At 37.8% G+C, this 26,695-nt stretch overlaps 1 protein-coding gene across 3 annotated transcripts in view; it reads left to right on the top strand.

Annotated features, from left to right (window-relative positions):
* The window catches only part of Hmcn1 (hemicentin 1), a 453,131-nt gene that overhangs the window by 374,247 nt on the left and 52,189 nt on the right, over positions 1–26,695 (top strand). For all 3 annotated transcript variants that reach the window (XM_045142289.1, XM_045142294.1, XM_045142284.1), the window contains exons 70-83: positions 2,184–2,265; positions 3,748–3,884; positions 4,755–4,896; positions 5,994–6,138; positions 6,440–6,567; positions 6,851–7,007; positions 8,858–8,979; positions 9,152–9,316; positions 11,152–11,259; positions 12,298–12,435; positions 12,560–12,694; positions 16,426–16,695; positions 19,677–19,867; positions 25,033–25,246. In XM_045142289.1, the coding sequence (XP_044998224.1) occupies positions 2,184–2,265; positions 3,748–3,884; positions 4,755–4,896; positions 5,994–6,138; positions 6,440–6,567; positions 6,851–7,007; positions 8,858–8,979; positions 9,152–9,316; positions 11,152–11,259; positions 12,298–12,435; positions 12,560–12,694; positions 16,426–16,695; positions 19,677–19,867; positions 25,033–25,246 (2,134 nt within the window). The remainder of the gene's footprint in view (positions 1–2,183; positions 2,266–3,747; positions 3,885–4,754; positions 4,897–5,993; positions 6,139–6,439; positions 6,568–6,850; positions 7,008–8,857; positions 8,980–9,151; positions 9,317–11,151; positions 11,260–12,297; positions 12,436–12,559; positions 12,695–16,425; positions 16,696–19,676; positions 19,868–25,032; positions 25,247–26,695) is intronic.

Here is a 26,695-nt window from a genome sequence, read left to right as displayed (position 1 = left end):
GCTCACTGCTGCTCAGGGCAGGAGCTGGGTGGGTCTGCTTTGAAAGCCAGGACAGTGGGTGTCAGCAGTTCTTCAGTATCATGGAACACATGACTTCTATACCCTTCTTTACCCTCCATCCCAAACGCCGCAGTGCCTCAGAAAGGGTGGGTCAAACTGCCAAACCACTTACTGAATCAAAATCCTTCAAGAGCTACACAGAAGATATCAGTAGATGTGAAATAAGAGGACCATGCAATCAGCCAGGAGATGGAAGATTAAACATTATTACATTGCAAGATGGCTCTCAGCTCCACGGCTCTCCATGTGTTCACACAGTATCTCATGCGCACCTCTCTTTCAGCACTTACTGCATTATATTTTACTTACCTGAATGTTGTTGTTTGGTACACTTTTAGTTACATATAGTTATGCCTAGCATATGATGGATGCTGTGCAAATTCCAAAATGAGTAAGTTTCCTGAAACATCTTCTACCCCAAACTAGGTCTTTTGATTTGCTCCAATGAGAGATTATGATCAATCTGACAAAAAAAAAAAAAAAAAAAACAATAGGTTAAAGAAACTTCATTTTTTTTTTTCTTTGAGGTAGGGTCTTGCTCTATCCCAGGCTGACCTGGATTCACATGTAGTCTCAGGCTGGCTTTGAACTCACAGAGATCCTCCTACCTCTATCTCCTGAGAGCTGAGATTAAAGGCTTGTGCCACCATGCCCAGTAGAAAACTTTATTTCTATACCTCCCTTTCCTTTGTTAACCATAGTTCTTGTCAATGGCTCTGCAAAATCCAAAGATACCTACTTAAATATAATTTTTTCTCAAATTCACAGAACATATTTTAGAAAGGATAACTACAAAAAAATGACTCTTGGTATATAGAATATAATAAGTTGTCAGGAAAAAAAAATCCTGATGGAAGCAAAAGTTAAGTAGCCATGAATGATAGTTCAAGTCTGGCAAAAGTTAAGACAAATGAAGGGGATGATATCAATGGGGAACGAACAAGATTTGGTAGAGAAGAGTAAGTTTTAAAGGCTTTAAAGATATGATGAGAAATTCAGAAGTTATTCTCTAGAAAATGATGTGTTTTTCACTTCTTTTTTGTTGTTGTTGTTTGTTTTTTGTTTTGTCGATGTAGGGTCTGGTCCAGACTGACCTGGAATTAACTATGTAGTCTCAGGGTGGCCTCGAACTCAGGGTGATCCTCCTACCTCTGCCTCCCGAGTGCTGCGATTAAAGGCATGCGCCACGACACCTGGCTGTTTTTCATTTCTTAATCAAAGGCCCATGTGAATGCTATTCTTCTGAAATATATTTTATCGCTTTATTCAAACATTGTAGTCTTAAATTTTTTCAAAGAAATTTTGTAGCCTACAAAAAGTTTTTCCATAACCTATAAAGTGAACTTTGAATGTAAGAATTTTTAGAAGACTAATATTTGAAGAATGTTCATGTAGTAAAAGAAATGAGAACAGGCTTTACTATTTTTATGGAATACATTTTTACAGTAGTATAATCATCTGCTTGCCAGAGTAATGTCTACATGAGTATGTCTATATAATGTCAAACATATGCATGAAGGCAAAGTTCCAATAGAAACCGTGCATGAAGATCTTTAAAGAACTGGTTTTGGTTTTAATCAAATAACAGAGTCTTCTGTAACTCTTACCCAATGTATAACAAAATAACATTACATCACCATTTTGTGTATATCAAAGACTGAATCAAGATGCAGAATTAGTGTGCTTAGTCTTAATAATTTGATGTTTTATTTATCTGTTTCAATAAGCATATTTCATTTTCTTTGGTAAGAGTACAGCTGAGCTTTTCAGCCTGCAATTTAAATCTGGGACTATTTACATCTTCAATAAATATTGAATATATGTATATAGACACATACATACATACATACATATATGTATATATATATGTATGTATGTGTGTGTGTGTGTGCCTTTTCTGATAACATTCTTCTGTCTAATACTGAAACCTTTTTAAGCATAGTTTAAATCAAGACTAAGCATCAACAGCTGTACGTGTTATCAGTCTGTTTTAGTTGCTGTCTTCCTCAACACTGTTTTACTCTGTGTGTGATTGTTGTAGTCATTCTATTGGGTAGTTATTCGCATCAGCAACACCAGCCAGTCTGTTAACACTGTATAATTTCCTCACTTGGGTTTTGTAGGTGGAGGATACAGGAAGATACACGTGTCTCGCATCCAGTCCTGCAGGGGATGATGACAAAGAATATTTAGTGAGAGTGCATGGTAAATTTGGCCAAACATCCTGTCCTTGAAAACACACACACGCACATGTACACACACACACACACACACACACACACACACACACACACACGCACAATTAGAAGCTATATTACAAAACATGGATAAGTCCAGAGCACACCACATGTCTATAAATTAAGTAGGACTTATTTTTAGATTCTGATTCTCATAGATGACAAGTGTTCTTTGGATGATAGTTTAGCAGATTTTCTTTTATTTATCTTGCTCCTTCATAAATAATTCATATTCATTGACTTAAAATATTAGCATATAAATGATGACAATAAAAAAATTAAAAAAATCCTCAAAATAAACAATCAACCATGGAAAGATATGTTGTTTTTGCAAGTAAATGTTTTGTTACAAAATGTGATCCTAGCCATGCACAGTAGCATATGCCTCAAGTCCTAGCTACAAAGGCATTGAGGAAGGAGAATTGCTTAAGCAGAGTTTGAAGCCAACCTAAACACTATAGGGATAGCCTGTCTCTTTAAATAAAAAGCATGAACACTATTTAAGTTGCTTTCTGTCACACCTGGTAGTATTATAAGTATACTTATATGTCGATAAATGTAGTTATAGCATCATTTTTAGTGATTATATTGTGACCTATTTTATTTCCTATTTGGGGATATTTAGGCAGTTTCTATATTTTTAGCAATATTGATAGTATTGGTAGCTTATTCTCTTTATTTAAGGAAATTTCTATGGTATACTTATTTGATTACACATGCATGCATGCATACATGCACTTTTAAGGGTTTTGAGAATAACTGTCTTGTAATGTCTTAGAAAATGTGTGTCAACTATGTGCTTTCAAATATTGCTTCTATATATATTGCAATCAGATCATTCTTTAATTTTCATAGCCTAAATGATGAGGCAGTGTAGTGTCTAGAACTTAGTGTTCCTCCCATCTCCACCACCAATTTAAACATACTGTTAATTAACATGTAAATTCTGTATATAAGGATTATACAAAAATATATTAGTACATACTGAGAAACCTATATATACTTTGTGGATATTATACTGAGACATTCCTGGTTTGGTAATTTAATGTTTTACTGCTCAATGTGGCTGTTGGCCAAGCTACATCTTTATGCTTCTATTCATCACCTGTCAAAGGGTGATAATAGAATGATTATTTCCTGTCATTAATATAACTGTTAGAAAGATTTCATTACATAATCTATGCGAAAGTGTGAAATAAAGTTTAAATCATCTGGGTTGTTAGTTATTTGCATCATAAATTAAATGAGTAATGTTTAAGTTTATGCCTCATTTCATGTACCCAAAAAAGTAACATTAGTTGAGCACTGATAAGTTAAATTGATGCCCATTTACCAAAGACCACTGATGTTTTATTTCTTGCTCAGGACCCCCTAATATTGTTGTTGAGCACTGATAGGTCAGAATGACACCCAGTTATCAAAGGCTATTGATGCTGTGTTTCTTACCCAGTACCCCCTAATATTGCGGGAACTACTGAGCCCCAGGACGTCACTGTGTTAAGGAACAGACAGGTGACATTGGAGTGCAAATCGGATGCAGTGCCTCCTCCTGTGATCATGTGGCTCAAAAGTGGAGAGCGGTTACAGGTAAATCTCCTGCTTACCTCCACAGTTTCACTTTTGAGAGACAAAGCTTCGTGGAACATTTGCTAGGTGATCAAAACCATGTCACATGGGCTCCCGGTTGTCCTGCACCACAGAGGCAGACCTGCTCATGTCCTTCCCTCAGCTGCCTTTTCTTGCAACCTTAGCCTAGGTGTTGATCAGTGGTCAAAAGAAAGATATTTACATTCATGACCTTCTGGAAACTGGCCCATAGATGTGTCTCCTATAGCTTGTGATCCAAAGTCCAATTTGAAACTCCTAGTTTTCTTTACCCAAGAGGCAAGAAACCATCAGGGTCTCAAAAGAATTTATTTCTACTGCCAAGTGTCCAGGGTGAAGATGTTCTAATGTTTCTCTTATCTGAATTTACACTCAGAGTCCCCCAGAGATCTATAATGCCCCCTCATACCAGGTTTATGGGACCAGAGGCCAATTACTATCTGACTCAAGTTCACCGTGCTCAGGCAGTGCCACCCTGTTGCTAAGGTATCAGCCCAGGATGCTCAGCAGCCATCAAGGCCAGGGTTAAGTTCCCATTTTGAAGGCTATGGTTGCTGGTGGTTACTGATGGCCAGACGAAGTCCTGAGCAGAACTCTTCTCTGAATTTGAGTCATCTACCCATCTTCAAATGGATCACTGAGACTAGGGAAAATGGAGACACTATGTTCTTGATTTATCTGACATCACTGAAATACTTAGTATTTTAGATACAACCATAAATGAAGGGGAAGAAATTAAAACTTGTCAGGCAGCAACCCTATGACTCATTCTAGTCACTTTTGATGCTGTGAATTAATATTTTATTCTCTTTTCCTTACATTCTAATGAAAAATTTTACTTGCTGAATCCAGGCCACACCTCGAGTAAGAATCTTGTCTGGAGGAAGATACTTGCAAATAAACAATGCAGATCTAAGTGATACGGCCAATTATACCTGTATTGCCAGCAACATTGCAGGAAAGACCAAGAGAGAATTTATTCTCAATGTAAATGGTAAGACAAATCACTTACTGGTTCATAATTTGAAAAATTATCCAGGGACTTTGAAAAAGGTGATACTATTTTTTTCAGGAGTTTATCAAATGATTCTTTATGGTTATGTTGAAAAGACAATATATAGGACTTGTCTTAGACCTATATTGCAGATTTGTCCAATTTCAAAAACTACAGCTGGAGATGCAGTACTTCATTATAGAGGAATATATATATATTCAACTATGATGCACATTTTAACTTTATCAATGGAAGCAGCAAATTCATAAGGAACAAATAATTAGCTGGTTTTAATATCTACATAAATTATTAGAAAATCCAGATGTTTACATCATTGATATGAGAAGAAATCATTACACTAAATCTCTAGATAACTTATCAATTAGATTGTCTGTATTTGTAGTGGCTTCAGAGCACACTGTATGTGTGCATAGTATTATAGTTTTCTTATATATGCCATACTACTATAATTTTCTTAAATATGATTATCTATATAAAAACTTGTGAATATTCGGGAAGATATATAGATTTTCTCATAAAATACTCTCTTTGGGTTTTGACATATAAAATTTTACAGCATATTAGATAACCCACAGAAATAATACCTCTAATACTAAAATCTAAATTCAGTCTTTGTTCCCACACAAATGCAATGATTAATAAAATGCATGTTCGGAGACTTGCATGATTAATCACAGATGTGCTTTTCATTAAAGCAGCCCACTTTCTGTTCTTTATTTAAAGTGAAGTTGTTCCAGTGTTAACATTCTTTGACCATTATTTGGCCAAAGAGAAATAAGAAATATCATCTTTAATTTGCATCAGACCAAAGCTGATTTTTATTCAACCCTCTCTTACATTGAGCCAGATTTCATACACCGTATCAGGGATTTAAAAATCCTCCTCCCCATGTAGTCTTTATTTTCAAACACAGAGTTTCTTAAGACTTCAGTAATTAAACTTTAATTCTATTTATACTAACCTAGATTAGTGAAGACAAAGCAAGACACTGGACTCAACCTTCTCAGTGTGTCTGCAGATTCTTAGTGAAGGCTGTGTTACTTTGTATAACTGGGTTGTGTTTACTTCTTTTTTAGTTCCTCCAAGCATAAAAGGTGGGCCCCAGAGTCTTGTCACTCTATTAGATAAGTCGGCTGTAGTGGAATGTTTGGCTGAAGGTGTGCCAGCCCCAAGGATAACATGGAGGAAGGATGGGGCCATGATAGCTGAGAGTCATGCAAGGTAACAGTTCTGGAAAGAGATCAAGAATTGAAGTATAAGTCTTTCAGTTAGTTTCTAATGCATTATTTTGGTCCATATTGAAAATTAGTCTCTTCATTCTGAGAAGAAAAATTTTGTATTTTTAAAGTAATAATTCCATAATAAAATTTTTTTTAAAAATTTAAAAAATGTAATAATTCCAATAATGATTAGAATCCATCAAGATCACAAACTTCACTGACTCAAAAATTGCTCTTGGTCACAATGTAAATAATCAGAAAGAATTGATTCAGAATAACTTAACCTGTGGTCCTTCTTGTAGATACTCTGTCTTGAAAAATGGATTCCTTCATATTCAGTCAGCACGCGTGACTGACACCGGACGGTATTTATGTATGGCTACCAATGTGGCTGGGACAGACCGTAAGCGAATAGATTTACAGGTCCATGGTAAATATGCATTTACAAATATGCGTGAATCAAATATTTCTTGATAACCTAAACTAGTGGGCTTAAAAATTCCTTGACCTCAAAATCTAGTTAATTAAACACATTGCATTTCATTATGAAAAGACCCATGTTTTCTCCTCATTACAGGTTATATCACCATATCATGGTTTATAGCATTTTTTTGTGTCATAACTATGTGGCAAGTTGCCAGTGAATTTCAGATCAGCATAATGCTTCAAATAACATACCATTTGCTGAGTGTATTTCTCTCTTCTCATTTTAGTTCCTCCATCTATTGCTCCGGGTCCTACCAATGTGACTGTAACAGTGAATGTGCAAACTACTCTGGCGTGTGAGGCCACTGGGATTCCAAAACCATCAGTTAATTGGAGGAAAAATGGGCAGCTTCTTAATGTGGACCAAAATCAGAATTCATATAGGTAAAGATAACTTAATTTTTAATATTTGTATTAATTAACATTTTATTTATTTATTTGTATGCAGAAAGAAAGAGAAAGAGAATAGAGATGCCAAGTCCTCCTGTCCATGCAAACAAACTCCAGATGCATGCAGTGCTTTGTGCATCTTGCTTTATGTGGGTGCTAGGGAAATGAGCCAATGCTGTCAGGCTTGGCAAGCAAGCACCTTAACTTCTCCAGTCCATATTTGTATTTTTGACACAGTTTTACATATTCATACATGGATATACACGGATCAATTCATGTTAATAGTCATATAGGTCACCTTGATATACATTACTTTTTTGTGTTAAGAGCATTCAAACTCCTCACCACTAGCTGTTTTGAAATATTCAATTAATTACTATCATCCATATTACTTCTTTGCCACTGCACCCTTATAATCTACTGATCATCTTCTCTCTCTGTACCTCTCTCTCACAAACTATTGCCAGGCCCTGAAACCATTATTCTTTTTCTCTCATTCTATGAATTCAGCTTTTAATCATCCATGTGTAAATGAGAACATGTGGATTTTTTTTCTGTGTTTGACTTATTTCACATAACATAATGGAGTAAAGATAATTTAATTGAAAAGTCCCATCTAGCATTTAAACACATTTTTAACTTTATTTTTATATATGACAGAGAGAGAAGAAGGAAGGAAGGAAGGAAGGAAGGAAGGAAGGAAGGAAGGAAGGAAGGAAGGAAGGAAGGAAGGAAGGAAGGAAGGAAGGAAGAAAGGAAAGAGGAGGCAGAGAGAGAATGGGCATGCCAGGACCTCCAGCCACTGCAAACTCCAGATGAATGTGCCCCCCTTGTGCATCTGGCTTACATGGGTCCTGGGGAATAGAACTGCTAAGTCATCTCCCCAGCCCTTAAAAACTTTTTTAAAATAGTTTTTTATTTATTTAAGAGAGAGCAACAACAAAGAGGTAGATAGAGAGTGTTTGTGAGTATGGATGTGCCAGAGCCTCCTAACAATGCAAGCATACATCTGGATTTATGTGAGTATTGGGGAATCAAATCCAGACAGCGGGCCTTGCAAGCAAGTGCCTTTAACTGCTCAGCCATCTCTCCAGCCTGTAGAAACTTTTTTAAAGAATGAAAATTCTTCAAATTCAAGTCACTTAAATCATGTATCTGTATTTACTAAGTCTCCTAAACATATGAAGTGTGCCAGACTATTTTAGTTTAAAATTAGAAGTTAATAAAAAAAAACACTACTGAGACATATAAATCTGCCATGTATGGTAAACATTATGTATACATTTACATACTATGTGTGCATATAAATAATGTATAGAATGGATGTATATGCACACATGCTCACACTGTGTGTCCTGCGCATCCAAGGTGGCCATCCCATGTAAGGAGCCATGTGAAGTAGGGAAAGGAGCTTACCTGTCTGTTAGTAGAAATAATCAAACACTTAGCTACAGAACCATTAATAGCTCTGGAGATACTTCATGTGAAGCATTTCACATGGGGCCAGAAATATGTCCCATGCCCAGTAAACAGTGCCATCATCAGTGTGCTCCATATACTGTACGTATCCTCAGAGAGCAAGTTTGATCATGATACTATGTTCAGAAAATACAAGAGTCAGTCTTGAGGTATACATTCCAGCCAAATGTTTCCCATTAATATCAAGTTTAGACTCTGCAATATCAAGTTCACTTTTGATATGCAGCAAGGCTGTATCAGATAAACGACGTACATGTAGCACGGAGGAGCTGTCCTTCCCTCAGCTACTTGCACAGTAGCATGGTGCCAACTGCAGAACACACGGAAACTGACGTGGGATCTCGTGACTGGAATCTCTCTTTTAGGCTTCTTTCTTCAGGCTCACTCACAATTCTGTCCCCATCGGTGGATGACACTGCCAGCTATGAGTGCACTGTGACAAGCGAGGCCGGAGAGGATAAGAGAACCGTGGATCTCACTGTCCAAGGTAGAACGAGCTTAGCAAGTGACTGGAAAGATATTATGGTTCTGTCACTCATCACTTCACCTCTTTACCAGATGGCCTCCTTTACTTACCTAACACCGGCCTTCTGAGCAGGAGGAAGATGTATCAAGAGGCTTTGGGAATGTGTAGTTCTCCTTCTCTTTTGTTGTTTTAGTTCCACCATCCATAGCTGATGAGCCTACTGACTTCCTGGTGACCAAACAGGCCCCAGCAGTAATTACCTGCGCTGCTTCTGGGGTTCCCCTTCCCTCAATACACTGGACCAAAAATGGCATAAGACTGATTCCCAGGGGCGATGGCTATCGAATTCTGTCTTCAGGTAAGGACAAGTTTGCTGTGTTCACACCTATTGATTGGATAAGTTATTAATATACAGACTTACTTGGTCTTGTTGCACCAGAATATAAATGAAAGATGTCTGCATTTCTAAACATCAACCTCTGAAAAAGAATATATCTAGGGAGGGGAGCTAGTGTAAGGCAGAAGAAACAGTTTGGAAACAAAATAACATTATCTAAAGCTGATCTAAATATAATAAGTATGCATGGTGCATGTGTGAATATATATATTAAACTTGAGATTTGGAAAAAAATCTCCCCTGGCCTATGAGTTACACTTTTCTCATTAGCCAAATAATCTGTTTAGTTTAGAAGCATTCAGTGTCTAAGACAGGCCACACACTGTTCTGAGACTATAAAACCAAAATGAGGAATTGGCATTTAGAATTGTACAGTTTAACAGGAAAGGATAGAGGCTAGGTGTTCTAGTAGAATTTTTCCAGTGAAGGTAACCATCATTTATACAGTTTATTGTATTGGAAAAAATGATTTACCTAAATGAAATGTAGATGATTCACATAGATACTTCTAAAAATACATCATGTACTGGGCATGTCCCCTGGAGAGAAACTAAAGTAGCAAGGAACTCATATCCTGAATATGTGGACATTATTTTGAGAGAACTTTAATATTTTTTAATTGAGGGAATAATAGAATATTGATTGTCAGCATACAACTTTGCTTGCTTAAATATTTAATTTATCTATTCATAAGGAGAGAGAGAGAACATGCATGTGCCAGGGCCTCTGCCTTTACATGGGTACGGAGGAACCAAACCCAGGCCATTAGGCATTGCAGGCAAGTGCCTTAACTGTTGAACCATCTCTCTAGCTCCACAACTTTGCTTTTAGGGCAAATTATTTTGGCTGTCTCAGAAAACTGTATAGATTAGTCAAAATTCAAATCATGAAATATAAATTGACTACTTTTCAATGTAATCACAAAGTATTGTGCTACAAGGAGAGATTGGAATGTTTTCAAAATGTTAAGCAGAGTTAGCATAAAGTCAACAAAGCCATCACAGATTATTCCCCAAAAGATGTGAAAAGTCTTGTGTATAGCTGTCATAAGGAGTCACTCATAATAGCCTAAAAGTGGAAACAATTCAAATGCCCACCAACTAGTAAATGGATATAAAATGTGGCAATGTCTATGAAATAAAATTAAATTTGACAGCGAAGAGGGATAAGATATTTATATGTGCTACAGCAGATCAATCTCAGAAACACTGTGCTCTCAGTGAAAGAGGCCAGTCACAAAACATCACATGGGGAATGAATCTAATCTCTGTAGTGTGTGCCGAAGGCAAATCTGAACAGAGAGAAATTAGGCTGAGAGTGGCCTGGGGCTGGTCTTGGCAATGGGCAGTGACCACAAAAATCCTTGGGTAAGATGAAAATGTTCCAAAATTATATTGCTATGAGCAGTACCAAACTCTTCAAATATACTAAAAATTATTGAATTATATATTTAAGTGGTTTACATTGTGCATCAGTAAATTGTGCATTAATAAAGCAATTAATTTTTAAAGTACCATACTACTCAATTCAAGAGGTAGAAAAATGACTAAGTGCAACAGCACAGCTGTATGCAGAAAACACAAAAATGAGAATGATATAAGTTACTGGGCTGGGAAGCACAGATGTATTGTACATCAGTGTGTTTTCCATGGAAGGCTGAGGCAGAAGAATGGTGGGCTCCAGGCCAGCTTGGGCTCTATAGGGCATTTCAGGCCAGTCTGGTCTATGTATCAAAACCTAGAGACAAAGGGGGGAAAAAAAAAAAAACATAAAACAAAACCCTATTTCCTATTTAGGAGCAATTGAAATCTCTGCCACCCAATTAAGCCACTCAGGAAGATACACTTGTGTTGCTAGGAATGCAGCTGGCTCTGCACACCGACATGTGACCCTGTATGTCCAAGGTAATGCAAAATTACTCACGTATAAAAATCTTGCTGGGTGTGGGGGGCCAGTTCATTCAGTAGTGGACCCTTTCCCTAGGATGTGTAAAGCCATGGGTTTGATTCCTAACAACACACAGTCCCTCCAAAAGAAATGTTTTCTGTTTTTCAGATGGGGTTGTTTACTTGGTTGAGTTTAAAAAAAATTATTTATTTGTAAGCAGAGAGACAGAGAGATAAAGAGGGGATAGACAGACAAAGAATGGGTGTGCCAGGGCCTCTAGCCACTGCAAACGAACTCCAGATGTAGGGGCCCCCTTGTGCATCTGGCTTACGTGGGTTCTGGGTAATTGAACCTGGATCCTTCAGCTTTGCAGGAAAGCACCTTAACCACTAAACTATCTGTCCAGCCCCTCAGTTGAGTTTTAATGTCACAAATTTTCTTAAAATATTGTACCTTCTGGAACTCTAAACCACAGTACTATCATGGGTGATGAAAGCCTGAGATATATTTTTCAGCAGACTAAAAAAGACACACAGATAACAAACCACACAGAAAACCCCCAAAATATTTTTCTTTGTGGATTTTTTTGCTTGTATTTATTTATTTGAGAGCAACAGACAGAGAGAGAAAGAGGCAGATATCAAGAGAGAGAGAGAGAGAGAGAGAATGGGTGTGCCAGGGCCTTCAGCCACTGCAAATGAACTCTAGATGTGTGTGCACCCTTGTGCATCTGGCTAATATGGGTCCTGGGGAACCCAGGGACCTCAAGCTGGGGTCCTTAGGCTTCACAGGCAAGTGCTTAACAGCTAAGCCACCTCCCCAGCCCTCTTTGTGGATTTTTGTAATTTCTTTAAGCTTCTGTTATTACACCAGTTCTTCCACTACACACACTATCATAGCAAGGTTTACAGGACATAATGGGCCTCATCTTTGCCTCTTGGACAATAAAATCGCTAATATTTTCAAGTTGTAGACTTAGCACATTTAAGCTCATCACTATAGCTGACCTTTTGCTAATAACGAGTGCTTTGCTGTTTGTTGATCGGCTTTTCCAGAGCCTCCAGCCATTCAACCCCAGCCTAGTGAACTCGATGTCATTCTAAACAACCCCATTTTACTACCCTGCGAAGCCACAGGAACACCCAGCCCTTTCATTACTTGGCAAAAAGAAGGCATCAATGTCATTACCTCAGGTACTTTTAAGTCAAGGTCATGGCACCTGTGGTTTGTAATTCAGGAGTCAGTATGTTGTTTGTTTTTTTTTTTTCAAGAAAACATAATTCCTTTCCATCTGCTTTGTAACTACCTGTGATGTAGGCAGAAGCCATACAGCTCTTCCTAGTGGCAGCTTACAGATCTCCAGAGCTGTTCGAGAGGATACTGGCACCTACACGTGTGTGGCTCAGAACCCAGCTGGCACAGCCTTGGGTAAAATCAAACTACATGTGCAAGGTACCTGAATACTTCATGTCTGTGTGTTCAAAAGTTGTGCATAATGATGTATGCGAATCTTTTCAACACCCCCCATAGTTCTTATAACTCTTGCTTTTCTATTTTCTTTTGACAGAAGATGGTTAAGTGGGTTTTTGTCACATTGTGTAAGAAAACTAAGACATCCATCCTACTTTTAACTTCTGTGAAACTCCATTTGATATACTAATCACTTCTTCATGGTTTTACTTTTCATGAATTTAGTTGCTCACAATTAAACACATTTTGAAATTATAAAATGGAGTACTCTGAACATGAAGAGGTCATGAGTTTTAATTTACCCTGAGTGGCATAATAAAACCTCACATGAAATAAGAACTAGAATTTGTCTAGCATATTCATGATTTATATATGACCTGGCTTTAAGTCACTTAGTAGCCGCCTAGTATCAAATCACGTGTCACATGTTAAGTCTCACTTACTTAATGATGGCCTCAAAGTGCAGTAGTAATGCTATTGACAGTTGACACATCCCAAAGATAAGGCAGACCAGTGTTTCTTTTCTGTAATTGTGGAAAGAACAACTTGATATATTAATAGAGATGGTAAGATACCACATTCATGTAGTACATTATTTAACTACCTTATTTCATTCTTATTAATAATCTCTTATTGTATCCAAGTTAAAACTTTATCACAGATAGGTATTTATGGGGGAAAAGCATAGGATATTATGGATTCTGAATTTCTTCTCAGTTTTGAGAATCTCTTGGGGTTCTTCAACCCATCTTCTATGGATCAGGAAGAACAGCTATACTTGCTCATGGCAGCACATAGTTAATATAATTTTTTTAAAAAATAAAAAAAGACTCTCAGGGCTGGAAAAATGATTGAGCCAGTAAAGTATTAGCTGTGGGAGCATGAGTACCTGCATTTAGATACCAAGTACTCACCCACATTAAAGCCAGGCATGTGCGTGCACACCTGTAATCCAGAGGGAGGCAGGGATAGGAGGACCGTCCCGTCAATGTGCTAGGCTAGCTGAATCTGTGAGTTCTGGCTCTCAGTGAGAAACCCTGTTTCAAAACAATAAATAAATAAAGAGAAAGCAGTTGAGGAAGACACCCAACATCAACCTCTGGCCCCCACATGTGCCAATACACATTACACACATGCAGACATACCACACACATACATACATGCAAAAAAATTCTCTAAATTGCTGCTTTGACACATTATGAAACTAACTTGTTGAAAAAAATCTTAGAAACAAAGCAGAGGTTATATGTGTGTGTGTTTTCATATTAGACAGTTACACAATATAATTTCTATGTTGTAAGTGCAGTGCTTTGTTGAACATGAAATGATTTAGAAATAGGTTTTAACCTAGTGGATTTTAATGAGACTTTTCTGACTTTTCTTATGGTGCAGCTGTTCTATGGTAAATTAACGAATACAGTTAAGCTCACTTTTCTGCTTATTGGAAACCTAGTTTCTTTGTATACACAATGCATGTATTCAACATCATAACTTGAATACATTTAACATTATAAGCATATCACTTCTCTTATGGTGTTTGCAGCGCTAAACAAAGGAAAAATAAGACTGAAATATTGGATGACGGGGGTGAAATAAATTGGGGCCATTGTAGCTCAGTGGTTTGAGTATGCTACTCGTGGGGCCGAGGTGAGACAGCACCTTAGCAGCGAGTAAGTACAAGCCAGAGGCTAGTGAGCAGAGTGTCTGTGGCTAGAAGACAGCTTGTGACATGACCCCGGAGCAGGAGGAAGTGAAGAAAGAGGTCTTGTCACTGTGTCCAGACAGTGGTGAGCTGGAAGAGAGCAGGCAAAACGTGAAGTGGCTCAGACGAGGGCGCAGGGCTGGGGGTCTACAGCTCAGCGTTCCTTAGGGAAGTTCTGCTTTCTTCGCTGTGAAGAGTTTAACCAATTGGGACTCTCATTTTATTTTGGGATAACATTCTTTGTTGCTGTGTAGATAATAATTTAGAGCTAGAAGGGTGGTTAGATTTGTCTAGGCAAGGTACTGTAGACTAGAGGGAACAAAGGTGTGTACTTCAGGAGTGATGGGAAATGTGATAAAGATTAGTCTTTTGTGATGTTACAGCCAAGACTGTTCATGACTCTGAAGGCTGGCAGAGAATTGATTATGTCTGTAAGCTTCAGGCTTGAGCTTGAGTGAATGGTAGAGGCATGAATGAAGACAAGGAAACTGATTCTAGAAGAAGGAAAGCTTTATTCTGGTTAATTATTTTAAGAATTGTAAGAAATGGTTAGAAATTTTGGTTGGAAGCCAAGTAGAGAGTTGAACTCATGGATGATTGTGTAAGATTGAAAGTAATCAGTGTTAAATCCAGAGACTGGTTGTGATCTCCTAAGACCACATGGACAGACAAGGTGGCTAAGAACAAAGTTCTAGGACAGTGCATTGTTTTGAGGTCCAATAAAAGATCATATTTTATATTATAATCTCAAAAGAGAACTAAATTAAAATTAGATAATGTTTTATGTTAGATAATGTTTTATAACTTATACGCTCAAAAGAGAACTAGGTTAAGGCTAACAGGAGGTTTTATTTTCAGGGGAGGTAGGTTTAGGAATTAGACAGAATCTTATTTTATCACAGGCTGATCTGGAACTCACTCTGTAGCCCAGGCTGGCCTTGAATTTATGGAGAACCCTGAGTACTGGGATTAAAGGTGTGTGCCACCACACCCAGATAGTGAGGAGTATTGAGAAGAGAGAGGAGCAGGCTGAATAGATGGATCAGTGGTTATAGGCAATTGTCACCTCAAGTGACATATAAATATATAAATAAGTAAGTAAATAATTTTTTTAAAAAAGATAGAAAACAGCTGCGTCCATTGTGTCAAGCAGGATTAGATCTCACATGTATTCATTAGCTTCAGCAACATGGAGGTCATTAAAATGTCTCAGATTTGGATTTTCTTCACTAAATGATTACAGCTATTGTTATAAGAACAATAAAGGGACAAAGAAACACATTAAGCACTTGAGTAGAATATAAACATTCGGAAAGAACCCAGAGATAAGTGCATACTCCAGAGGCTTGAGAAATTCAGAATAGACTCTGCTCTCAGGTACAAAAATAGGCACAAGTTGAACCAAATAATCTTCACATGCATATTCATAAATATTCGATGTCTTTTGTGGTGGATGCTTCAGAACTTGGCAGAGCAGTACCTCATGGTGATTGGCCTGCTGTAAACATTTGCAGGGGAAACATGAGCCTTTTTACAGATTTCTGAAATGAGAATAATGTGCTTGGTTATTTTCCATCATCTGTTCATTTATGCACTCATTCAAGTGTACTTTAAATACTGCGCTGTATGAAACATCATGCTAAGCTCCATAGCAAATGAATGAGTAAATGTCTCTTTGAACAGCAAAATATTTCCCAAAACTTAAAGGTATCTTACAAGTTTACCTATCTAATGTGAATCACACAAATCACGTGTGATAAAATACTTTTGTAGACAAGACTTCAAATTGCACACATGAAACCCTTATGGTTACCTCCTCATTTTAAATTGACTTTCACTTCACCTTTGTTAATGTATAAAGTTTTTTTTTTTTTTTCTAAAATAAGCTCAATGAACTTTAATGTTGCAAACAAAACGGAGTAGTGGTCCTCTTTTATGGGAAGTAATGTTACTTTGCAAGAACAATGCTATAGTGGGTAAATTGTCCACTTGAACATTTTTTACCTTTTAGTTCCTCCAGCCATTAGCACTCATCCAAAGGAACATGTCATTGCTGTGGATAAACCCATCACACTACTGTGTGAGGCCGATGGCCTCCCGCCACCTGACATTACCTGGCATAAAGATGGGCATGCCGTCACGGAATCTGTCCGCCAGCACATCCTTAACTCCGGAGCTCTGCACATAGCCTTTGCTCAGCCCGACGATGCCGGACAGTACACATGCATGGCAACCAATGCGGCTGGGTCAAGTAGCATGAGCACCACGCTCACGGTCCACGGTAGGTTGTTTCATGTGAATTATTTTCATCTGCTGCATTACCGTGGCAATGAGAAAAGACCACCGAGAGTAAATACAATGGAAACCAAAATCATGGAAAAGCAGCCATCAAAGCTTGTGTGAGGAGGCGTGTAGGCGCTTGGCCTTCGAAGCTGTGCTCTGTAGGCTGTGTTCACTGGTGTGTGCACACATCTGTGTAGGAAGTGGTATTAGTTTTGCCAGGAAAATGAATGTGTGGCCAGAGATCCCTTTGTGTTGTCATTGTTGGGATGTCTTTGCCATATGTGTCCATTGTGTTCCTGTACTTCTTCTGGTTCCCTTCTCGACAATTGAAGTCATTCTGCTCAAAACTCATCGCCATGTGATCTACATTAAGCATGAGGTTCGCATCTAATGGAAATGAAAGATCTAGTTTAGAGCTGCAAAATATTTATCTGTATAATTTTATAACAGAAAATTGTCCTTTTTCTTTTGTATTAAGATAGCTAACAAAATGTACAAAAGCTGGTATTAAAATATATTAGTTTTTATTATACATTTTAAGACTCAAGGCAGAATATCTATTAATGTCAATACAGGAAATAATAAAAATTTTAACTTTCCAACTACTGTTCCCAGCAGTAACTTTGTCTTTGCTTAACTTTTTCAAAAGTTTTATTTTTCAAATGTATTTGAATTTAATGTGACTTTGGAGTTACAATGATAATTATAAGTGGAATCATTTTTTAATGAATAGATAATTCAGCTGAAATTAAAACTCATGATTTTCCAAGCAACCTTTTTACCTTCAGTATTAATATATTGAACTAATGGGTATATGTTAGCCCTTTGCCTTCAAGTAAATAATGCTGTTTCTTTTCAAGGATTTGTAGAAACTACCAAAATTTCTCATGTGCAAATAACAATACAACAAAGGAAGAAATGTGTAAGAAACTTTGAAAGATAAAACCCAACCCCAGGCAGTTTAAACAATACCCTTAAAGCTAACAATTAGATCAAATATGTTTTCATTTTCAAATTGTTTATAAAATATTAATGAGACCTGCATGGTACAATGTGTGCTCAGAGCTTATGCCACCTATAAAATCATAGTCTTAAAAACAATGTTTTTGTTTCAAAAAGGAATCACTGAGGTGAGCATACTAAAAGCTAGGTGTGGTGGTGCTGGCCTGCAAAGCAGGACTCAGGATGCTAGGCAATGACATGAAGAATTCAAGATGAAAGAAAGAAAGAAAGAAAGAAAGAAAGAAAGAAAGAAAGAAAGAGAGAGAGAGAGAGAGGAGGGAGGAAGGGAGGAGAGGGAGGGAGGGAGGGAGGGAAGGAAGGAAGGGAGGGAGGAAGGAGAGGGAGGGAGGGAGGGAGGGAAGGAAGGAAGGAAGGAAGGAAGGAAGGAAGGAAAGAAGGAAGAGGGTTGGAGGGAGGGAGGGAAGAAAGGAAGGAAGGACGGAAGGATGGAAGGAAAGAGGGAAGGAAAGAGGGGGAAGGGAGAGGGAGAAATAAAGAGAAGAAACGATGCAGCATCAATTAATGAGAAATAGATTGTTTTGTTTCCAAAATCATAATGTTTATGCAAATAGTCTGGCATGTAAATATGTTTGCATAATTTATTCATATAATCAGTAAAATAAAGGAAGAAAAATTAAGACTTATTTAATAGCTTTGCTAAAACTGACTGTTGTTACTTTTTTTTATTTGAAAAAGTGATAACGGGGCAGAAAGAGAGAGAATAGGGGCTGGACAGATGACTTAGCACTTAAGGCGTTTGCCTGTCAAGCCAAAGGACCCAGGTTCAATACCCCAGGACACATATAAGCCAGATGTACAAAGTATGTGTCTGGAGTTCATTTACAGTGGCTGAAGGCCTTGGCGTGCCCTCTCTCTCTCTCTCTCTCTCTCCCTTCCTCCCTCCCTCTTTCTCTCTCTGAAATAGATAAGAGAGAGGGACATGCCAGGGATGCTAGCCACTGCAAACAAACTCCAGACACATGCACCACCTTGTGCTTATGCATGCTTATGCATGCCCTGGGGTATCAAACCTGGGTCCTTGGGCTTTGCAGACAAGCACCTTAACCACCACACTATCTCTCTAGCCCTGTTTTTACTTTTTTTAAAGTGCCTTTGAGATTAGTCTACCACTTACTGATATGCTTGAATAATTTCCATTATTTTGCTTGGATAGTAAGTTTTTTCTGGGTTTTTTTTTTTTTTTGGTGTTTGGTTTGTACTAAGAATTGTTATAGCAGTCAGGTGTGGTGGAACATGCCTGTTATAATAGCATTTGGGAGGTAGAGGCAGGAGAATCTGAGTTGGAGGTCATCTGCTGGTGCATATTCATTTAAGGTCCTGCATTTCCATCTTGGCTAAATTCCAAAAGAGGAGAGGAATTGGGTCACAGGAAATATCTGTTATTTCAATATTTGGAGTTATAAAATTACTATAAAGGTTTTCTCTGTGATAGTATAAAGACTGAATTAAATGTCTTGATCTGGTTTTACGTGGATTAGTTGTGACACATGTGAAATACTGCAGGAAAATGATTCCACAACACTCTGTGATACTCATTACTAGGTGAGTGGTCTGCAGTACTTTCCAGCCAATGTGACGAGTTCGTTTTTTCAGTTCCTATCTTTGAGGCAGCTCCAGTGATTACAAAGCGTGGAAATGTTTGTGATTTTCATTGTTTGTTTTGCTACACTTCAGTAAGCAGAAGGAACTCAAGTACAAAAAGTCAGAAAACCAAACAAATTCTAAAGCCTTCCAGCCTGTTTCTAAATCATTTTCTCAGAAGCTAAATGTAAATATTTTCAGTAAACTCAAGTACATTAGAATTCTTGCTAGCATCAAAAATATTGGTTGCTTTCATAGCAAAAATAATCTATGAAAATTACCCTCAAAGGAGTCTTTTTGTGTACTTTTTATGTGATTAAAGATGTCCTTGTGCTCAGCTTTCTGCATGACTGTCTTTTTAAACTCTTTATGTAGTACCACCCAGGATCCGAAGCACGGAAGCCCACTACACAGTCAATGAGAACTCACAAGCCGTTCTCCCATGTGTAGCTGATGGAATCCCCACACCAGCAATTAACTGGAAAAAAGACAATGTTCTTTTAGCTAACTTGTTAGGGAAATACACTTCTGAACCATATGGAGAACTCATTCTGGAAAATGTTGTGGTAAGTTTAATAGATAGGAGTAGACCCATTAAGCCAAATGGGGAATTCACATACTCCCTTTTAGTAATTTAGCTTGGATGTATATGAAAAGAAACATTACAAATTCATGTCACAAGATTAATTGCATACATAGTACATTTTATACCCTAGAATTTGTGCACTATTTAACAAAAAGTAGGAATTAATAAAATTGTCATTTTAATTATGTGAAAATCTACCCAAGAAATCAGTGTCTGAGATATACTCTGTGCTTATAGCTGCATGTGGAGATAGAACAAAGGAGATGTAAGAATTTCTGAATTATTGCAAAGAAAATTTTAAAAGTGTGTTTCTCATTACAGGTTTTAAGATAACTCTTTCTTTCTTTCATTTATTTTTGTGAGGTAGGGTATCATGTTAGCCTAGGCTAATCTTAGAACTTACTGTGTGACCCCAAACTGGCCTTGAACTCCTGATGATTCTTCTGCCTCAGCCTCCAGAGTGCTAGAATTAAAGGCATGTGCCATCAAGCCCAGCTTAAAATAACCCTTTCTGGACTGATAATAAAAATTGTAGGCACCTCTGCAAAGTGAAATTTTTAAAAATATTCTTAGAAGCACTAAACTCTATAGAAAAACAAATAAATAAATATAAAAAATAATAAAAAACTGTCTCCTTTCTTCAATGGCATCCACTTGAATTTATATTTGTATTTATATTTATATGCATGACTTTAAAAGTTATCTTGTGCTTTAAGAATATTGATACCTGAAACCAAATTCTAGACGTGCTTAAAATGTGAATCAACTTTAGAACCTTTGTCCAGGTGTTGTTCCCTTTCATAACCTTCAAAATGCCTGCATTTTATGATGACATTTGGTTGAGATTAAAAATGAATAAATTTCAATGATCAAGTTGATCCAATTTTGTTAAGAATCTCAGTCAGTTGGTCAGATGCTGGGATTACCAGCAGTGCCCAGTTCCAGGAGCAGGCTCTTCTGATGCAGTCAGCTATGTCAGTGAGCACTGTGTTTATCCAGAGCTTTCAGTTTCTAGTATTATACTTACCGCTCAGAAAGCATGTGGCCAAATAAACAGTAGTATTAAGCTGTATTCCCAATGTCAGAGATAGTAAAAGTTGAATGTATTAATTTTAAGATTTATAAAATTAATAAATAGAATTAATAAACTAGAATGTTTTGTTGGGGTTGGAGAACGCTCAGTAGATAACGTGCTTGTGCACAAGCATGAGGACCTGAGCTCCGATCTCCAGTGCCCATATAAAGTGGCAGGCATAAGGCATGCATTTGTATGCCAACACTGTGGAAGCAGAGACGGGAAGTCCCCCTCATTGGTAGCTGTCTGGGGAGCTCTAGGTTCAACACTGACTCAAAAAAACTAACTCAAAAAAAAAAGACACTGACTCAAAGAGTGAGTTGGAGATTAACTGAGAAAGACTTTCAGTACTGACTCTAGGCCTCCACATGTACACACATGTATGTACACCCCCACACGTACACACATACACACCACATACACATGCCCAATAAAGCGTGGCTTTGCTTACTGGTTAAAACTACTAAGTATCTCTGGTGGGCATCATGTTTATATCCATAACTTGTGGGTTTGACCCATCAATCTCTCTTCTAGACCTTAAGAATTAAATGAAGGGGGAGAGAGCTCAAAGTTTGTGGGATAATGGCTCAGATACATTAAAAGAATCTGGGAAGATACTTCCTAAATATGAGATGGCAGATGCAGATAATATGTAGAATTCTATTTGTGAATAACATGTATGACCCACATTTTTAAATACTTTGTTTCCATAAAAATTTAGATTTTGAACTTAACTGTCACAGCCTGGGAACTTGCAGACAGCTGACTGGGGTTGGGAAACCATTATAGAGACACAATTTATTCTTGTGTGGTGTTTTTCAAGTACAACCATATTAATTTGTGTCTATAATGAATGAGTGTAAATATTATATTTCTAATTTTTGGTGTTTTAATGCCAAAAATAGACTTTCTTCTTAAATTTTTATAGCAGGGCAAAAATAAGTAATATTATCCAGAAGTAGTCAACTGTCCTTTCATTTCTAGGAGATAGATGACTACAGTAAAAATGTAAAAATATACTATAAAATAATTCAGGAAAGGGTATCAAGACCTAGAACAATGCAATTACAGATGTAGACAGGATGTCAGAATAAATTCCCATTGGGAAAGTGTCATTTGAGCAAAATCTGAAGGGAGTGACTTACGTAAGAATTATCTAGAGAGGGAGCATGTGAAGCCAAAAAAAAAATCTAAAACAAGGAGCAACGTGCCAGGTACACTTGAGACATGTGGCTCCTGAAAGCAAAGAATGAGAATGAAATGAGAACAGAGTCAAATGAGGTCGAGTCTTGTAAAGCACTGGAAAAGGTTTCCCTTTTATTCAGTGAAAGTCAGAGGCCCTTGCACATTTTCAGCAGATACACTCCATTGCTTGCCTCATGTTTCTGGAGGATTACATTGTTGTGATGAGAATGGGCAGGAAGATGTCGACAAGACAGTCAGAAGGCAGATGAGAAATGAGAAGACGTAGAACAAAGAGCAGACAGCAGGAAGGGGTAGGATTCTGCTTTGAGGTCAGCATGCCTGAGAGACTGGTGTTAAAGAAGACAGAATTAAAGGGCGACACAAACGTCTGAGTCTAAACTGTCAACAACAGGGAGGATGGAGCGGCCATTGCCTGAGGTGAGGCTGGCAGCAGGTGGCAAGGAAAGGGGCAGTCTCCCAATTCTCCTCCCTCATTTTCCTGTTGCCACCTCTAGCCTTCACGTATCAACTGTGCATCCTGATGGAGATTAAAAGGAAAGTTCAATGTCATTGTAGTTTGGAAATAAGATCTGGGCTGCATATATTGGAGACTGTCAGCATAGGGATGGTATTTAAGTCCATGACACTGGATGCAGTCACCAAGGAATTCAGAATAGAGATTAAACTAAACTAAATGAGGATCAAAACCAGAGCCTTACAAGACAACGTTACAATAATGCTGTGAAAAGGAAGCCACAAGAAGTAGGTGGAGATGGAGGAATGAGGAGAGAGTAGTCTCCACATGAAGACATGGTTTCAAAGAGGGAGGGGCCAAGCATGTTTGAATGCCACCAACCTGTCAACTGATGAAGGATGAGGCCATTGGATTTTGTAAGGGAAGCTCAGGAGATACAGGAGAACTTGTCCTTAGTCTTGCATTTTCTCTGATAATTCGGTCTCCTGTCACATTGTTGAGAAACACCACTCTTGTCAAGGTACCCTTCTTGGAGTTCATTTGTTCTCTATTTATACATTGCAGATCAGCAGTACATTAATTTTTCTGAGAATTATTAAAAATAATTGCTGTACCCAATATGAAAGTAGCATTAATATAAGGGTATGAATATTAAGAAAAGTGCTTACTGGGCAGTTTGATAAGCATAGTATATACATTTATCCAGACATCAGCAGTTGTTACAGCCCTAGGGCTCATGACTACCCCTGTTTTAAGTTTCCAATATCAGGGATGTGTTTCTCTCTCTTGGAGCAGGCCTCCAGTCTAATTGAAGGGCAGTTGGTTTCCACCATGACAGATGTGCCACTATTGCACCCGTTGGCTCATTTGGCCTGACTGGTCAATTATAAGGCTTGCAGTGTGCACTGTTGAGTATCTTCACTGGTGGTATCTCTTTCTCCCATTGAACTGCATGTAGAATGGCTTCTTCCAGCTTTCTGTCAGCTGGTCTACATGGAGGTGGTTACCATATCAGTTCCAGCAGGATTTCTCAGTGGCCTTGCAGCCCAAGTATGTGGAGTCTTCAGCAATAGGGTCTTACCATCGATTCCTGGTGGGAAACCAAGGGCCTCGGCAATAGCCTATAATGTTTTGGGAGCATCAGGGACCTCCCTGGCCAACAACTCACTGGAAGGTATCCCATCCCTGGCACTGAAAATTTTCTGGCAATGCTCTACATCTCCTGAGTGTTCCATTGTCCAAAACAGAGGATTCCATATTATTTATTTATATCCTCTTAGATTTTGGCTCAGAAGATATCATGGTGCTGGAAAGAAGTGACTAGAGTACTGAGTAACATCTCGATCACACCTTCCAAGGCTCAGGGTCTAATGCGGAACAGGTGGTGGAAAGAATGTAAGAGCCAAAGGAAGGGTAGAACTCCTTACACATGCTCCCTCTAGACATAAAATGGCCTGGTTATCCATGACCTCATAGTGCCTGACACTACCTACACAAGAACATCATAAGAGGAGGGAAAGAATACTATATCAAAATAAAAGAGACACTTATTGAAATGGGGAGGGGATATGATGGAGAATGGAATTTCAAAGGGGAAAAGGGGGAGAGGGAGAGTATTACCACGGGATATTTTTTATGATCATGGAAAATTTTTTAAAAAAGAGAAGTGCTTACTTCTCTGATCCTATTTTTATGTTGTTTAAAGTAAAACCTACCCTTAATATAAAGCCGTTATTAAAAAAAAAAAAAGGTGACTGCAGACTTGACCCATAGTCTATAATTCACTGACCCCTGGTCTACAGTCCATGGGCAAGGTGATGTCCTCAGCTCAGGACCAAACTTGTTTCTACCAGAAAGCCCTGGATGGGTCTCCAGGATAAATCACAGATAAGCAAGCCTAGTTATTTTTAGACTGTAGATTTTCCACCTATCTATGGGTCAGAAATCATTTTAGTTGATAGAATCCAGGTTTGTTTCAATAAAATATACTAAGAATTATCAGAGAGCATTATTCTCAGTACAGGTCAAATATTGTTTTAGGAAATTTTAGTTTCACCTATGTACATGTGATTGTGAACATGCCTGTGTGTGTTTGAACAAGATCATAGGTAAAGTATATTTCTTATTGAGGGTCACAATCCAAAAAATTAAAAAGAAAATGATGAGTAAAAAAAATAATAATAATTGCTATAGTTATATCTACACTATGGGTTCATGTTTAAACACATACATTTTAAATGATGTTATGCAAAAAAAGAAAAGAAAACTAACCTGGTCATTTAAGCTAAAAAATGGAAATGTAAACTGCCTTTGATAAAAGTGCTTCTTTGGGAAATAAGCTCTATAGTTTTGCATACTTAATATAATGAAATATATTGATATTCTAAGCACTGATTTTTTTTAACTTTAGCTGGAGGATTCTGGCATTTATACCTGTGTGGCTAACAATGCTGCAGGTGAAGATGTGCATACGGTGACCCTGACTGTACACGTTCTCCCCACTTTCACTGAACTTCCTGGAGATGTGTCACTAAATAAAGGAGAACAGCTACGATTAAGCTGTAAAGCAACTGGTATTCCTTTGCCCAAACTAACATGGGCCTTCAATAACAACATTATTCCAGGTTGGTGATTGAATCCTTAAGATGTGAATAAGTACCCTCATCCAGATGGCTTGCCCCATGTCTGTTTCCTTTAGCCATGAGAATCAATTGAAAGTAACAAATGAACAGTTGACTGCTTTCAGTTCTGTGAAGTGGCTAGGAGTGGTGGCATATACCTGTCATCCCAACATTTAGAAGGTAGACACAGGAGCATCAGGAGTTCAGGATCATCTGTGACACACAGCAAGCTAAAGGACAGCCTAGGCTATATGAGACCCTATTGCCAAACAAAACTAAACTAAAAACCAATTCGGAAAATATGTGCTGCTTCTCAGTGTGTGTGTGTGTGTGTGTGTGTGTGTGTGTGTGTGTGTGGTTGATTCTTCTGAAAGGATAAGTCCATCACACGATTATATGTTGCATACTGTGAGTCAAACTTTGCCAGGGCTGGGGAGATGGCACAGTAGGTAAGAGCACTCGCTGTGCAAGCATAAGGACCTGAGCTCAATCCCATGATCACATATTCCTGTAACCTCAGTGCTGAGGTAGGTAGAGGCGGGGGGATTGTTGGAACTCCTCGGTCAGTCAGTCTGCCCAAAATTCAGGAGCTGCAAGTTCAGTGAGAAGCCATCTCAGGGAAAAGGCAGAAATACAATAGAGGTTTACCTGAATCTTCCCCCTGACCTCCACATGTGTGTGGATATACACACACACACACACACATCAACTACATCAACTGTCAACTACATCATCTAGTGATAGCATAGTTTACCTTACTAAAGAAAAACAGTTTCTAAAATTCTAATCAGTACTATTTTCTGAAGGCAAGGTGCTAATTTAGCTATAGAAGCATTTAAAGCTTAGTTTTCCACTCAATTTCTGTAGTATGACATTTTTAAGTAAATGATGAAAATAGGCAAAGTAAAGAAACTCCACATAATTAGATACCAACTGCTTTGTTTAGATTCTTATTTAGTATCAGTTATTTTTAAGATTAGACTGCTTATATCTCATGTTCTCTTAGTATTATAACTGCCTTCATAAATATTTCTATCATCATCATTCATGATTTACAGAGCAGTTTAAATTATTACACATTTGATCATGTTGTTATTACCTAACAAGCATATATTTTCATGATTTCCCCTCTGACCTGCCAAGCCTAGTGAATTACAACTGAAAAGGTGTTCCTACCATTGATGTAAATTGTTTGGGAGGAAAAGTGGCAGTGAAATAAATAAAATAGAAAATGTCATGTTTCTAAATGAAAGGTTTTTGAAACTTAGAGAAACCTTATGAGCCTTTTTTAAGCAACATGTTGAGATGAAAGGTGTACTTTAATCTAAAATATTTTTAAATGTTTGTTTGCTTTCTCTTTTCCTGTTCCATCGGCTGTTTTCCATTCTTCAAACAAGTGTCTGTGGACATAGTAAAGAGTTGTGAGGGAGAATTTTGTGGAAAGAGCTCTTC

The sequence above is a fragment of the Jaculus jaculus genome, chromosome 1 (genome assembly GCF_020740685.1).
Source record: "Jaculus jaculus isolate mJacJac1 chromosome 1, mJacJac1.mat.Y.cur, whole genome shotgun sequence".
NCBI lineage: Eukaryota > Metazoa > Chordata > Mammalia > Rodentia > Dipodidae > Jaculus > Jaculus jaculus.
This window is presented reverse-complemented; position numbering and strand designations above follow the sequence as displayed.